We start from the raw sequence: 16,341 nt of genomic DNA, 5'->3' as shown, positions 1-16,341 counted from the left end.
CCCACCCACCCATCCATCCATCCATCCATCCATCCATCCACCCGTGTACCCATGACATCTATCCATCCGTTCACCATCTTTGCATATATCATTCCTTCCTTTCTCACTTCTTCTTTTCCTTCCCTCTTCCCAGTCATACCTCTTTCTATGCACCCTTCTGTCTGTCCTTCCTTCTATCCTCACTTTCTTTCCTTCTATCCACCTTTCCTTGCTTCCTTCCTCCACCCTTTCTTTTCTTCCATCTATCCATCCATCCTTCCTTTTTTCCATATCTATTCCTTCTATCTATTTAGACATCTTTCCTCTCTCTTTTTCCCCCTCCATTCATCTTTTCTTCCTCCCATCTGCCCATCCATCTTCTGTTACTCCTTTCATTCATCACTTCTTCCTTCCTTCCTTCCTTCCGTCCTTCCTTCCTTCCTCCCATCTACCCATCCATCTTGCCTTCCATCCATGTACATTGAACTGATCCTATAATGCTTCTGGAACTACTCCAAGGACTGGATACTGATCAACAAAACACAGTCAATGGAACTGACTAACTTATTTTTCCTCCTATCATTTGGGAATATGGTTGTCATTGGATCTGAAGAGCCTGGAATCCTGCTAATGTTGGAAGGAGTGAGGGAGGATGCTGTGGTGTAAAAGAACAGAGATGGACCCAAAAAGAGAGTTTGAGAGAGTTGCAAAAACACACCTCTAATGCAAGGGCAATTAATTCTTGAAAAAGCTACAAGGTCCTCATTCCAGGTCTTGCAGGGGATGAACTTGAACACAACAGGTGTACGCCCAAAATCAGCATGTCTTTTTAAAGAAATTAACTGATGGATAAGTGAGACTGTGAGTTTTCAGAGTCACAGGACCTCTTGGTTCTATTATTTATTTGCTGTGTGGCTTGGCAGCCTCTCCAAGCCTGAGTGTACTCATCTGTAAAATGGAACTAAGTCACATGGTTGTATTGAGAACAAAAGGATAAAGTGCATGTGTTTTTGGAGGAATTGTGTCTCCCTCCCACCCTGCACACACACATCAAAATTCAAGAAGCTCTAATCCCTAGTACCTCAGTAGGTGATTGCATTTGGAGACAGGGCCTTTAGAGAGGTAATTGAGTTAAAATGAGGCTTTTGGGGTGGGCCCTAATCCAATCTGGGTGCTGTTGGTATTAAAAAAGGAGATTAGGACACACTTTGTGTGTGCAAAGGATTGACCATGCCAAGAGGCAGCAAGAGGGTGGCACCTGCACGCAAGGAGAGAGGCTTCAGAGCAACCAACCCCGCTGGCACCTTGATCTGGACTTTCAGCCTCCAGCACTGTGAGAAAATACATTGCTGTCATCTGAGCCACCCAGCCTGTGGCTGCCAGAGCTGACTGAGACAGTATGTAACATAGCACGGTGCCCGGAAGGCGGCCAGCTTCAATACGTGTTCTCTGAAAACCCAACAAACGTTGGGTGCAACACTGATGTTGAGACACCCTCAGAACAACAGACAGACAGGTGAGTAAAAGAATAAGAGCAGAGTACCAGGGCAGGGTTTCAGAAGAATCTGAGTGATAAACCATGTGAGGGTCAGAATGGTGGGAGGCCAGACCTCTATGTGAGATGCTCTTGCCCTGGGATGGGACTCTCCACCAGAACCCAGGGAAAGAAGGGATGAGTGAGGGCCCTTCAGGGGTTTTCCTCACCGAGCACAGGAGGTAAAGGAGAACAGAGTGGGGCCGGCACCCAGGAAACCAGGGCCAGGAATACTCACTAGTGGTAGTTGGGGCCATGGCTCCATAGTTATAACCTGCGGAGAGAAGGCCAGAGGAGATGAGCAAGAGTCAGGGTGAGCATAAAGGATTAAGGGAAAGGCAGGATTTAGGGGCCTTTGTAGGAAAAGCAGAGGGGAAGAGGGAGTGGAGGGATGTTCAGGGAGGAGGTATCCAGGCAAGGAGATGGTAGGTGGCTGGAGCCCATGGTTACATCATCAGAATGAAGACTGAACCGAGATTAGAGGAGGAGATGTACCACAGCTCCTTCTGGAGAAACACAAAACTCTGGCCAGGAGAGAGACCCTGCCTGGAGCACAGCCCCTCACCATTGATGTAGAGGCTTTCCCTGTCCAGGGTGAAGGACCCCAGCTGGGTGATGCCATAGGTCTCACGGCTCAGCTCCCGGTACAGCTGCTCTTTGTCCAGCCTGGGGCCTGCAGGATCAGAGTGGATGGTGCAGGTGATGTCCACTCCAGTGGCGGCTCCACCCTTCTCAAGCCTGGGGAAGGAAGGACATAGGGATGTGCAATACTGAGGAGGGGTCCTTCTGGATTTGGAAAGCAAGAGACAGTAGAAGGCAGGAGGCTGAGAGGGGACAGAAAGGGCTGGCTCAAGCCCAGAGAGGCTCTCCTAGGTGCCTCTTGTCTGAGACAACCCCCTTACAACTAAGAACAGAAAACACTTTAACTGGAATATGAAGACAAGATATAGTTGTTCTTCTAAGAAGAAAACTTTCATCTAAAACAAACGATCATCTGGATTCTGTAAGTATAAACATGACGCTTCATTTCTAAGGATTGAGCATTCCCACCATCCGGGCACGAAGAACACATGAAGGGGTTATGGTGGGTGCCGGAGGCCAGCAGTGCCAAAGGCATGCCCAGGAACTGAGCCCTGGCCGATATGTGAGGGTCCACCGGACCCAACACATCCCTCCATCTGGGGGGGTCTCACCTGAGCGAGGCCAGTCTGCAGCCAGCGTAGAAGGGGCTGACACTGGTCTTGTTGAACAAAAGCCTGAGCTGGTGGAGAAAGAGAGGGGGGTAAGCAGAAGGGCTGAAGGACTACACGAGCAGGTGTGTGGTGAGGCTGATGGTGGTCATTGAGGGGCTCTCACTCGGTGCTGGAGGATCCTCTCAGTGGAGTTGAACTTGGAAGAAGATGGGTGCCCCATGTCTTCGGTGTAGTGCAGGTTGGTGATGGTGAAGTTCAGGGTGAAGGACACCAGAATGGGGCCAGTGGCTGTAGTGGGGGAGGAAGAGAAAAATGTCCAGTTTGGATCATAGTAAGGACCAAGGTTGCCTGGAGCTCTAACAGTGGAGCACCCAGCAATGGGCCTAAGTACAGCCACGGACTGCAGAAGCTGAAGGAGAGAATGTTATGGGATTTTTGAGACATTGGGAACTTTTGCTCATTCATTCAGCCAGTGTATATTGGGCATCTAATGTGTGCGAGGCTCTGTGCTGGGCTCTGTGGGTCCAAGGGTGAATAGGGCATAGTCTCCTAATACTGTGGCCAGGAGAGTAGTCAGACTGCTATGCTGCAGAGGAGCCGGGAGGCTGTGCAGTTCCAGGGAGGCACCCAACCAATGACTGAGGACAGCTTCCAGGAGGAAGCATCATTTCAGGTGTGACCAAAAGCATGAGTAAGAGTTAGGTGAACAGGGGCTGAGCAAGTGGAAGAGTGCTCAAGCAGAACAATCAGTCTGGGTATGAGCCTGACAGGACAGAGCAGTTGCACTCAAGGGGCTTGAATGTTTTCATTACCGCCTTGTGGAAGTATAGACATGAGACTGGAGGGGCCCTCTGAGCCCTGAAAGGGGGGCAGTAACTATACAGCTCAGGGGTTTGGACATGACTTGTAGATAAGGTGGAGTCATCCAAAGACTGCCACAAGACAGGAATTATGTGAACAGAGGTACATTGGGAGGGCTGCTGGAGGCTGCTGTGCAGAGGACTGTAGGAGACCAGAGTAGAGGCTACTGCACCAGTCCTAGCAAAAAATGCCAGTGGCCTGAATAAAGGTTGAATGACACAGAGACAGAGAAAGGACTTACAAGATATTATGAAGGGAGAAGAAATGATTTGGTGATGGATTAATGTGGGAGGTGAGTGAGAGGGAGGGTCAAGTTTGGCACCTGTGTCCTTGCCTTTGGTGATAAGGGAAAGGAGTGAGTTTGGGAGAAGATGGTGACTTCAGGGTCAGAGACCAAGGGGTTGGGTGATGTCAAGGAGGTGGGTGGACCAAGGGCCAAGAGCTGCTGTGTGGAGTGGGCTGGACTCAGGATTAGGATTCTGAACAGCTGGACCCTGAGCAGCTAGATGGTCCCTGAAACCCACAGAAATGCATGATTTTCCTTGGGGAAGCTAAGTAAGCAATAATGAGGGAAGAAGTGATCTTGAATGAATGATTTTGTAGAAATGATTTTGGTACTGGTAGGACCTTCCTACTTGTGGGCTTGAGGGATGGAGCCAGAGAGGACATGGGGAAGGATGCGGAGTTCACAATAGCAGAGGGAAAAGAACACAAGGGATGAAATCAAAGGCGTGTTACACCTGTAAGGGAAGGGCGGCAGTGGTGGTAGCTCTAGTTATAAACTGTGTGCCTGTCTCTGTGTCCCAGGTAGCCTGGGGTCAGAGCATCGTCCTCGGCTGTGTTGTGGGGAGGGGTGGCTCCTGTCACCTCCAGCTCAGCCCACACTTCCATGCACATCCTCTGGACTCCTTCCCATCCAGAAGGGGGGACTTGGGGGGGAAGGCCTGGCTGGTTGAGCAGCTCCTATCTTTAGGGAAAAGGTGGTGTCCCAGGCACACACAGGTCTGAAATACTCACTGTTGGGGGTGGTGGCTGAAGCTGGATAGGTGTAACCTGTGAAGAGAGGGAGCAACAGTGAGGAGGGGAAGGGAGAGGTCCTCAGTGAAGAGGCAACTTGGCTGCTCGAGAGATGGCACTGGACCATCACAGCTGGGATTCTTTAAAAGGAAGACGATTAAGCACTGGGAAGGATCAAAGTCTACTTGCCCTCCCCCCATCTCCAGACAGACAAAGGACCTGCTCAAAGCACTTGGAAATGTGAACCCCCAATGGAGGTCTGAACTCATGCAGAATCCTGACGCAGCAGAGCCCCCTCCGTGCGGAGGAGACCCACAGCCCAACACGGCCCTCACCATTGAGGTACACTCTGTCATCCCGGAAGCTGGGAGCAAACCAGTGCTCGGGGTGGGGACCTTGTCATCCTGCAGATGCCAGGGACCAGCGCCTACGTCTGGGGTTTTAATGGGTATAGGTCCCCGTTCCCCTGAGGCTGGGGGTGGAGCAGGGGTGCAGAGGGCAGGCAGTGGGCTCCTGGCCGCTTCCATTCTAAGGTTGCAGAGGGACTCACAGGGTTGCAGAGACTTCTGAAGCCTCTGAATACTCACTGCTGGGGGTGGTGGCCCGGGTCTGGCGGGTGTAACCTGCACCGGTAGAGGGAGAAAGGGTGAGGAGGATGAGTAATGAGTGAAAGGGAGGGATGGAGAGGAAGACGTGGGGCCTGTTGAAATGTGGATGCAGATGGCAATCCCTCACCATCGATGTAGAGACTGTCCGGGTCCAGGGTGTAGGGACCCAGCCTGGTGATGCCACTGGTCAGCTGGCTCAACTCCTGGTACAGCCGCTCTCTGTCCAGCCCAGGGCCCACGGGGTCAGGGCGGTGGGTGCAGATGGCATCCGCTCCAGTGGCAGCCCCATCCTTCTCAGGCCTGGGGGTGGGTGGGTAAGGGTAACAATAGATGGAGTCCCCAGGCAGGGCTCCAAGGACCCCTAGGGTAGGACAGGAAGGGGCCAGAGCAAGTGAGGATGACACCCACCTCTGGCCAGCCTGGGGCTGTGCACACAGTCAATGGGTAGGAGGATTTGTATTAAATTGCAAGTCTGAAACCTGCAAGCTCCTGGCATGGGGACAGGAGAGCTCCTACTTGAGACAGGTGAAGAGCTAGAATTTCGGATTAAAGCAAGTGGAAAAGACATGCTTGTCTTAAGAGTTGCATCCTGGGGACAGAACTGAAAACCTAAAGGAAATGCCCTCTTTGGTCAAAGGGAGACAGAAGAGAATTCAGAAGGATAACCAGACTAGGGTCTCCATCCTGCTGAGGGGCTCTGCAGAATCTGGGGACAGTTGGAAGGGTGGGGGGTGGTTAGAATCAGAAAAGCCAGAGCCTCCTGAATTCCACTCCTGCTGAGGACATGGACAGAGAAGGCAGGAAGGAAGCAGAGGGAACACCGGGGTTCTGGGAGCCCTTGAGGCAGCCCTGGCCGTGGATTGCAAGGACTCACCTGAGCAAGGTCAGTCTGCAGCCAGAGTAGAGGGGGCCCACACTGGTGTTCTTGAATAAGGGTCTGAGCTGTTGAAGGAGAGAGAGGTGAGTAGAAGGACTGAGCTGGACAGGGGCAGGGTTGGGGTGAGCTGAGTGGGGCTGGCATCGGTTGGGAAGCAGGGAGACTGGGTGGGACATGCAGGAGGCAGGTGGGATGTGGGAAAGGTGGGTGCGACTGGTGCCAGGCGGGAGGCAGGGAGACGTGGGCAGGGCATGGGGGAGCTAGGTGGGGTATGGGAGAGGTGGGTGGGGCTGGCATCAGTGGGTAGGTGGACATTAGTGGGTGGTGGAGGGATGATGTGGGTGGGGCTCTCACCAGGCTCTGCAAGATCTTCTCTGTTTTGTTGAACTTAGCTGAGCCCATAAGCTGCATGTCCTCCGTGTAGTGCAGGTTGGTGATGGTGAAGTTAAGGGTGAATGGAACCAGGTCAGGGCCAGAGGCTGCAGTGAGGTTGGGAGAGAATCAATGCCTTGAGTCACCGCCTAAGCTGGATTTAGGGATGGTGGGGTAGAATCTGGATCCACATCCCTGATGCCCAGTGTATTCTCATTTGGTGCGAGAGCTCAGAATATCTCCGCTCCAAATGGGAAACTTTATTTTGTTATTCTACTAATAGTAATGATATTAATAATGACACTAAAAATAGCAGTAATAATAAGACCTGATATTTGGTAAGAGCTCACTCTGTGCTAAGAACTTTCCGTCCAGTATCTCATGTCCTCAAACAAACCCTGGAAGGGAATCCTTTTACTCCAAATGACAGAGGCTGAAAATAAATTTCAGAGAAGTTAAGTCACTTCCCCAAGGCCACACAGCTATTTTGGGAACTGAAGCTCAGATTCTAGAGTTTCAATGACTCAAACATGAGTCCTGCCCATCCACTGGCTGTGTGACCTCAGAAAAACACCCAGCCCCCCAAGAACCAGTCTATGACTCTCTTAAACAGAGAACGAGCGGTGTCCATCTGCTGGGGTCAAAGACCGTACATGTGAAGCAGGGTGCCCATGGGGTGACACACAATCAGTCAATACTGCTGTCATTGCTTTGTAGTCACTTTGTCCTTGCTACTTACACCTGCTTCCTCTGCTTTAGTCTCTGCCCTTTGGGAATTAGTCCTGGATTTGCCCTTGACTATTTCCATTCCATTTGAGCAGAAGGTAAAGCTCTGAGACTTGTTCCAGAATGTATCAGTGCATCTAATCTCACTAACTGACCCCAATGGGTCCCTAAGGCCATCATGGTCACAAGTTGGTCCCTGGAAGGCCACCTGGGGTAGACTGTAAAAGTGACCACAAATTCTTCACCTCTGTGCACCTGCACCCTTGCAGTGTGGTCTTGCAGCAGCTTCAGTGGACAGGTGGGAGTCTCTTTCTCCACCTCCTGACTCTGGCTTGGCCACGACTTGCTTTGAACAAGGGGACAAGAGAAACGTGATGCAAGCAGAAGCTTGGGAAGTGCCTGTGCACCGAGGCTTGCCCTCTCCCACTTCTAGGAAGCCCACGACCAGCAAATGAAGGAGCCAGGGCTAGTCTGTGGGATGATGAGAAGCCATCTGAAGGAGACTGAGGCACCCCAGCCATCAGTCAGGCATTCTCCAGAGCAGAGTCACCTAGATAAGCTTCAGGTGACTGCAGACACATAAGGGAGCCTGGTTCAGAACAAAGGAACTGTTCTGCTGACCTATATACTAGTGAGAAGCAGTAGATGATTATTTTAATCCAGTAGATTTGAGGTTCTTTTGTTATGTAGTAAAACTTACCTGATACAGAACCTTCACAGAAAGCAAAGGGTGGATTAAAAGGAGTCACTGCTCCAGCCTGGGATTGAAAACCTAGAGTCACAGAGCTCTCCCAACCTAGGGATGGAGCTGGACTGGTCTGTGACGAGGGCGTGGTCCAAGGATCATCCTCCCCACGCTGTCCCCTTGCTTTGAGCTGCGTGTGCATACTCTCTTGCCCTTCTCATTGCAAAGCGCAGAGGCGTGTGGGTGGGAAGGAAGGAGACATGGAGAGAAGGCTCTTACCTGTAGAGCTGGAGAAGGAGATTGGAGCTGCCGAGGCTTCTGAGGGCGTGGAAGTCACAGGAACTGAGAAGGAAGCAGTAGCAATAAGAAGAGGAAGCCCCATCTCCTTGGAGATGCCAGAGGCAGGGGTGCTTGATGCCCAGCCAGAGTCACGGAAGGCAGAGGTGGGGAAAGGTGGGTGACAAGGCTGCAAAGGCTCCCTTCCTCCATGAAGCCCTGGGCTTAGGGTAGAGGGAGCAGCTGTTCCCACAAGGTGTGGGGGCATGGGGCCATCTAGGATTTGAGCACTTACCACTGGGGATGGAGGTCGGTGGTGGTCTGGTGTAACCTGCAGAGAGTGGATAAGAGAGAGGTGGGATGTTTGAAAGGCTTAAGTGAGGGATGAAGGGGCTGGGCCATTGGTGGAAGAAAAGTTGCCATCAGAAGGTCCTGTCCCTGCCACATAGTAGATGGTACCTCCTAAACCTTTCTCTGACCTCTCACCTCCCTGTGTGTGATGTAGCCCTTGGTAGGGAAGGGGGATCTCACAAGGAAAGGAAGAATGAGGAGAGAAAAGTCTAGAGGCAGACATGGACATATCCTCTGGCCAGAGCTCAGAGCATCAAGAGAATAATCCATCTGGGGTGCAGGAGGAGACCCCTGTCACCACAGAGATGCTCACCATTGACACAGAGACTGTCCCTGTCCAGGATGTAGGAACCGAGCTGGGTGACACCATGGGTCTGCTGGCTCAGCTCCCAGTAGAGCCGCTCCCTATCCAGCTGGAGACCTGAGGCGTCAGGTTGGTAGGTGCAGATAGCGTCAACTCCAGTGGCTGCTCCACCCTTTTCAGGCCTGGGCGGGGGCGGGGGGAGAAGGACGTGGGTATGGGAACAGGACAGAGGGGCATCCTCTGTCACATCACAGCCCACTGGTATGTAAATGCCTGCTTATCTGCTCTCTTGGTCCAGACATGAGCTGCTCATAAGAGAAGGGGCATCCTTGTGCAACCAAGGACCAGAGTGGGTGTTCTAGAGTCAGATGACCCCCGGTTCAAACCTTAGCTCTGTCACTTGTTGAAGAATCCACATAAGTGTGTCTGACTTGGTTCTCCCATCTTTGTAGCGTGGATAACGGCCTAACCCTTTTGTTGGAATGTCATGGCGTTCAGAAATGATTGATGTACCATACCTAGCCCTGGTGCCAAATACTCATTAATTAACTGTTTAATTAAACAAATATTCAGAGACCCAAACCCTGACAGTTGATTCTGCTGAGGGGCTCCACAGAATCTGGGGACAGTTGGCGGGATGGGGGGTGGTTACAATCAGAAGAGGCCTTGGTCCTGGACCCAGTGCCTCCCGAATTCCACTTCTGCTGAGGACATGGACAGAGAAGGCAGGAAGGAAGCAGAGGGAACTCCTGGGGTCTGGGAGCCCTTGAGGCAGCCCTGGCCGTGGATTGCAAGGACTCACCTGAGCAAGGTCAGTCTGCAGCCTGAGTACAGGGGGCCCACACTGGTGTTCTTGAACAAGGGTCCTAGCTGTAAAGGAGAGGGAAGTGAGTAGAAAGTCTGAGGGATGGAGAACCGGGTAGAAATGAGATGGGTGGGGCTGGCGCTAGTGGGTGGGGCTTGCATGGGGGAAGGCACAGGTGAGGTAGGTGGGGTCTCTGTGGGCATGGCAGAGAACAGGTAGCTGGTGCCTGTGTTGGTGGACGAGGCAGGAGTGCTGAGGGTGGGGCTCTCACCAGGTGCTGCAAGTTTCTCTGGGTGGTGTTGAACCTCCAGGAACCAGGGTGACTCATACCCTCCTGGTGGTGCAGGTTAGTGATGGTGAAGTTGAGAGTAAACAGCACCAGGGCAGGACCAGTGGCTGCAGTGGGGGCAGGAGGGAGACGCCAGTGAGCCTAAGTGTGGGTCCTCCCACAAATTTTCTCTTCAAGCACTGGGGAGGGGCTTCCTCCAAGATGGGCGGTTTCAATAGGAAGGAGATCCCAGACAGTAGCATTAAGTGAGGGACTCTGGGGATAAGTGTGGAAAACTACACTATGGAGGTAAATGCATCATCACACAGAAAGCAAACATTCTGACCCTCCAGTTGGCTAAAATTCCAGACAGACATCCCCTTTTTCTCCAGGTTTTTTTTTTTAACCCAAATTATTTCTGTGAGATCCAATTATTTATTGATTTTTAAAGATTTATTTGAAGAAACACATTGCATTTGTATGGGTCAGGCCCTGTTTTAAGTGCTTCACTTAAATTTTAACCCATTTAAGCCTTGAGGCAAACCCTTCAGAGGGAGATAGTATTCTTATCCCCATTTTACAGATGTAAAAACTGAGCCCAAGCATGGTTAAATAATTTGCCTGCAGTCACACAGTCTATAAATGGCAGAGCATAGTTCAAACCTGGGCATTGTGGTCACAGAGTCTGTGCTCCTAACTCATCCACCTTAGCACCAAGGGCAGGTCCATACAGTGACCTGCTCACTCTGGCCTGAGTGGTCAGTGGTCAGAACACCTTCAGAAGGTCCTAGCTGGTGAGTAACTAGAGACTCAAGTAAGACAGTGTTAGTAATGGTGGGCCATCCAGGACCCTTATCAGGGTCAGTGGGTGGTATCAAAATTTATCTTGGGCCACTGAGATGCCAAGAATGGTAAGTTAGCCCTTGGCCCAACCAGAGTCTGCCCAAATCCCTAACCAGGACCTGTATGAGGGCATTTTCAGGTACACATGTAGCTCATACTGCTCCCTTCTTTCTTGGAAATGAAAACCAAGTACTCAAGAAAGAGAGGCCCTCCCCACACCTGCAGAACTCACCCCACAGCCATGCTGATTGTAATTCAATACTTATTTGTACACTCGAGTCCTTATTCTCTTTCTTGCTGGAAGCCCATCAAAGACTAAGGCCCTTTCTATTCTGTTCACTGCTGCATTACCAGGGCCTTTCATCCATTAAGAGCTAAATGAATCCTTTTTGGGTGAACGAATGAATGAATGAATGAATGAGTGGGCATGGTGCTCCATGTGATACCTCCCACTGGCCAGTGCACAAGACATTTGCAGGGGAGGAATGGCAGAGAGGACTCTCTTACCTGTGGAGGTAGGGATGGGGGTTGCTGAGGTCACTGGGGAGATGGTAGAGGCTGGTGCAACAGAGAAGAAAACACAGTGAGGCAAATATGGCAGGAGGGAAGTCCTTCCCAGCCAAACGGGGCCCTTCACTGGTCCATGAGACACTCCTCAGGCCTGTGCCAGCCTTGTCTTTTCTGATCCCAGAAGTGAAGGTGGGGAAAGACTGGAGTTTTCCAGGCCCCTTGTGTCCCTGGGGACGTGGGGTAGACATAGTGAGGAGGAGAGATGGGCCCCAAGGCAGAGCAATGTTAGGACCCAAATTACTACTCACTGCTGGGGGTGGAGGTCAGGACCTGATGTGTGTAACCTGCAGAAGGACAGGAAGAGAAAGTATTAAGAGTTGTAAGGATGGGGGGAGGGAGGAAATGGCAAGAATCTGGGGTTCTTTGGGTGTCTATGAATCTATTTATGTAAGTACCATTTAGAGAGCACCCTCAAAGTGCAGACCCAGTAGACAAACTCCAGAAAATGCCACTGAAACCCAGGGAGGAATTTCTGTATCAGGTCATCTGCAGACTATCCCTCTGCCACCTGCGCACCCCCTTCTCCAAGTGTCTGATCCCTCAATGAATCCCCAGAAGAGCTGTGAATGTACACCTCCTCCTGCAGGAAAAACCAAAGGTGCAGGCCAAACTTGCCGCTAACTTTTCCTGGACACGGGTCAGGAAGAGGTGTGAACAGGCTTGGATCAAGCCTGTTCTCAGTCATGACCCACCTGAGCTTGAGCAGAGTCTTCCAACTCACGAATGTCTTCCAGGAAAACCAAAGAGCCTTCCACACATCAAGGAACCTAATTTCCTTGAATTCTGTCCCACAATCCCATGGCAACTTCAACTGAATTGGTAGCGACTGCCTAGGGTATTTTGTCGGTAAGGATTCTGGAGCTGTTTTGAACTCAGAAAGAGTGGAGGCTGTTACCATTTAGTGATGTCTGCCATGGATGAGGGATTGGGGAGTGATGGCACAGATGTCATATGTTTGTCCTAGACAGAATCTGACAGTCCTTAAAGATTTGAACAAGGACAAGAAGGGAGCATATCTACACATTACAAGAAAGTGTATTTCATTCCTTCTTATCCTGAGAAAAATCCACATACTTCCTGTGGATTTACACTTACCATGCATAAATGACCTAACATCACCATTATCACCATCACCACCATTATTACCACCACGATCACCACCATTATCATTGTCATCACCTCCATCATCACCATCATCATCACCATCATTACCACCACCACCACCACCACCACCACCACCATCACCAGCATCATCATCACCACCATCATCACCATCATTGTCACCATCACCACCACCATCATCACCACCATCATCAGCATCACTATCATCACCACCATCACCATCACCATCATTGTCATCATCACCACCACCATCACCATCATCATCACCACCACCATCACCATTATCACCATCATCATCATTGTCACCATCACCACCATCATCAGCAGCATCACCACCATCATCACCATCACTGTCACCATCAACACCACCATCACCACCACCACCATCATCACCACCACCACCATCACCATCATCACCACCACCACCATCACCATCATCATCACCACCACCATCACCATTACCATCACCATTGTCACCATCACCATCACCATCATTGTCACCATCACCACCACCATCATCACCATCACCATCATCATCATCAACATCACCATCATCATCATTATCATAAGAATATAAGCTTTGTGAAGGCAATGATTTTTTTTTCTGTTTTGTGTTCCCTGCTATATTCCCCAGGGCCTGGCACAGAGTAGGTGCTCAATAAAGGTTGTTGATTGACTCATCATCACTAGTATTACTACGACTTTCCATCTTTATTTGAGTGAATAATGTCAAATGTGTTTACACTCATCAGGCCCTCTCTAACAGATGTGCCATTGACTGGTACTGACCTGTGGGGCTGGGGCTGGGGAAGGAGGATGGAAACCCAGAGGTTCCCAGGTGCACTGTGGAGGTCCCTGGAGCTGAGGAAAAGCTCCCATCAGTGAAAGCAGAAAGACAATCACATAGCAGAAATGCCAACAAGACAGACTATTTATTAGGCTTGCTGCATATGTGACTTGAGCTGAGATTCCCTCTGGAACTGGGGCAGAGAAGAGAGTAAATAACTTGTGGTCTCCAGGAGATCCATCCCTCCTGGAGACGACATAAGCAGGCATGAGGAGGCATCAGCGCTTTGTCTGACCTGTGTGTTGAGGGGCCCTGGGTCATAGTTGAATACTCACTGTTGGTGATGGGTGCAGGGCTCTGATGGGTGAAACCTGTAGGGAGAGGGAGGGAGGATTGTGGGTAAGGGTTAGGGAGAGGCAGAGGACCAAACAGGAGGCAGGGCTACACCGGTGCAGTGGAGGGGGTTCTCCATCAGCACCCATTAGGAAGGAAGGCTCTGAGGGTGAAGTCAGTCCAAGATGAAGAGGAGACCATGAATCAGCACATCCAGTGCACAGGGCCAAGCCCCTAAGGGCCGGACAGGGCGTGCATTCTCAAGCCAGATGGCAGAGGCTGCCCGGTGAGGGGGAAAAGACTCTGACCACATCACGGTTGCTCACCATTGACACAGAGACTGTTCCTGTCCAGGGTGTAGTGGCCCAGCAGGGCAATGCCATGGGTCAGCTGGCTCAGCTCCCAGTACAGCTGCTCTCTGTCCAGTCCACGGCCTTCAGGGTCGGAGCGATGCATACACTTGGCATCCACTCTGGTGGCTGCCCCATCCTTCTCAGGCCTGGGTAAGAATCACCACATGGTCTAACTCTCTCTCTCTCTGTTGATCCTTCCCTCTCTCTCCTTGCCAGCCCCTAAGGCAGAAACTTGGGAAACCCGAGTTAACAGAAGCTGCCGCCATCAGGGAGATGCCCTCCATAAACAACTAGCACACCACAGGCCTAAAGCCTCCTGCATGCCTGGGAGGGTAGCCTCTGAAAGCCCCGGGTGTGTGGCAGGTACACAGAGGATACTGTTGATAGGGTGAGCAATCCTGGAAGGTGCCAGATGAAGCCACAACAGCCACATCCTGTCACAGGTCTTGATGGGCACAACAAGGTGCCTGGGGTCATGCTGCAATGGGTGGCGGTGGCCCCAGAACAGTGACCACAGCATGGTTTGGTGACATTTTCCTGCAGAGAGTTGGGGTTTTCAAATAGTGAGATCAAAAAGCTAATGTCACTCAGTCTGGATGCAGGGCTGGGGCATTTCTAAAGACTCAAGAGACAAAATGGCCAGAGAAACACACATGCCCTTTGGGTGGGTCTGTCTGAAAGTGTGACCTGTCCGTGTTTCAGCATCACCTCCAGCCTCAAGACATTGACCCACCTACCTGCCCACCCAGCCATACACTACTGAGAGATATGGATAGAAAGCTGTTCCCACACTCTAGGGCCGTGGAGTGTATGTCTCTTATAATAACAATCACCTCTTGTTAAATTCTGAGTACGAAGCAGGCCCAGCACTTTGTGCTCATGATCGTATCACTTAACCCTCAGAGCGTCCCTACGGGCTGTATTGCTCAACTCCCACAGTTGTTATTATACCCATCACACTCTATATCATATGCAATGCAATTATACACAATATAAATGTAATATAATGATCTATTTAACATGTAAGTGTATAACATATATTTGTTACATATTTATTTTATATTTTATTTATTATTGTATTATATTTTGTACCTATACTAAATATATATAATAGATAATATATATGAAGGATTATATCTATATATACTATATATAAAAGATATGACCTATACATAATATACCTATTATATTTATATATAACCTATATAACATAAATCCATATATAAGGTACAGGCATAATTATATATTATACCTATATCTCATATTATCTATGCTTAGGTAATATATATATTATATAATATATATTAGGAATTATACCTATATACATCATATATATTAGATATTATATCTATATATAACATAAATCCATATATAAGGTACAGGCATAATTATATATTATACCTATATCTCATATTATCTATGCTTAGGTAATATATATATTATATAATATATATTAGGAATTATACCTACATACATCATATATATTAGATATTATAGCTATATATAACATATTATACCTATTATGTCTATATAGAACATATATGTAATATATATCTATGTATAAAGTATAGGTATAAGTATATATTATACTTATTATACATATATACATAATGTACATATTATATATAGGTATATATATTATAGTTGTATATATTACATATATAGGTATAATAAAACATATTAGGAATACATATAACAGATATACTATAGAATTATACCTATTCTTTTCCTCTCTCTCTCTCTCTCTCCCTCTATGTGCGTGTATATCTGTATATACAGAGTTGACTTTTGAACAACATGGAGGTTAGGGGTACGGACACCCAACACAGTTGAAAATCTGCATATAACTTTTGACTCCCCCAAAACTTAACTACTAATAGACTGTTTTTGACCAGAAGCCTTACTGATACCACAGTCAATTAACATATTTTAGGGTATAGGCATTATATACTGCATTCTTATAATAAACTAATCTAGAGAAAAGATGTTAAGAGAATCATAAGAGAAAATACATTTATAGCACTTTACCGTATTGAGCAAAACAAAATCCATGTATACGTGGACCCATGCAGTGCAGTTCAAACCCACACTATCCAAGGGTCAAATCTCTCTCTCCATATACATATATGTTAGTGTACGTATATTACATATGGACCTAATATATCATATATAACACATGGAGTAACGGAGCACAGCAAGGTTCAGGCACCAGCCAGGATCTCAGTAAATGGTAGAGCTAGCATTTGAACTCTGCTCTGGCTTCCCCAAGGCTCTTAGCCACTAAGCTCCTACAACGGCTCTTCCTCCGGAAGCAAGGGGAGCTGGAGGTAGATACCTGTGATAAAACGGGAATGTGAGGAGAACCAGACCTAGAGATTCTGAAAGATGTGGGAGGTGAGAATGCCAGGTGTGGAGCAGTGTCAACGACCTGCCCCCGCCCCACAGCTGCACCCAAGGGATGGCATCCTCCCCAACCC

At 49.2% G+C, this 16,341-nt stretch overlaps 1 protein-coding gene across 1 annotated transcript in view; it reads right to left on the bottom strand.

Moving 5' to 3' along the window:
- MUC16 (mucin 16, cell surface associated) overlaps positions 1–16,341 on the bottom strand; it is a 57,415-nt gene that overhangs the window by 20,218 nt on the left and 20,856 nt on the right. Inside the window, exons 12-29 of the mRNA XM_088023514.1 lie at positions 13,838–14,010; positions 13,514–13,549; positions 11,518–11,553; positions 11,207–11,257; positions 9,860–9,984; positions 9,586–9,653; positions 8,793–8,965; positions 8,424–8,459; positions 8,132–8,194; positions 6,424–6,548; positions 6,067–6,134; positions 5,320–5,492; positions 5,172–5,207; positions 4,585–4,620; positions 2,870–2,994; positions 2,707–2,774; positions 2,079–2,251; positions 1,752–1,787 (exon numbers count right to left, since the gene is read on the bottom strand). Coding sequence (XP_087879640.1) covers positions 1,752–1,787; positions 2,079–2,251; positions 2,707–2,774; positions 2,870–2,994; positions 4,585–4,620; positions 5,172–5,207; positions 5,320–5,492; positions 6,067–6,134; positions 6,424–6,548; positions 8,132–8,194; positions 8,424–8,459; positions 8,793–8,965; positions 9,586–9,653; positions 9,860–9,984; positions 11,207–11,257; positions 11,518–11,553; positions 13,514–13,549; positions 13,838–14,010 — 1,601 coding nt within the window. The remainder of the gene's footprint in view (positions 1–1,751; positions 1,788–2,078; positions 2,252–2,706; positions 2,775–2,869; positions 2,995–4,584; positions 4,621–5,171; positions 5,208–5,319; positions 5,493–6,066; positions 6,135–6,423; positions 6,549–8,131; positions 8,195–8,423; positions 8,460–8,792; positions 8,966–9,585; positions 9,654–9,859; positions 9,985–11,206; positions 11,258–11,517; positions 11,554–13,513; positions 13,550–13,837; positions 14,011–16,341) is intronic.

This window comes from Eumetopias jubatus, unplaced genomic scaffold (assembly GCF_037043125.1).
Source record: "Eumetopias jubatus isolate StellerSeaLion01/CBP00866 unplaced genomic scaffold, mEumJub1_p1.0 scaffold_1, whole genome shotgun sequence".
Classification (NCBI taxonomy): Eukaryota; Metazoa; Chordata; class Mammalia; order Carnivora; family Otariidae; genus Eumetopias; species Eumetopias jubatus.
The sequence above is the reverse complement of the archived record's forward strand: the minus strand, read 5'-3'. Positions and strand labels throughout refer to the sequence as shown.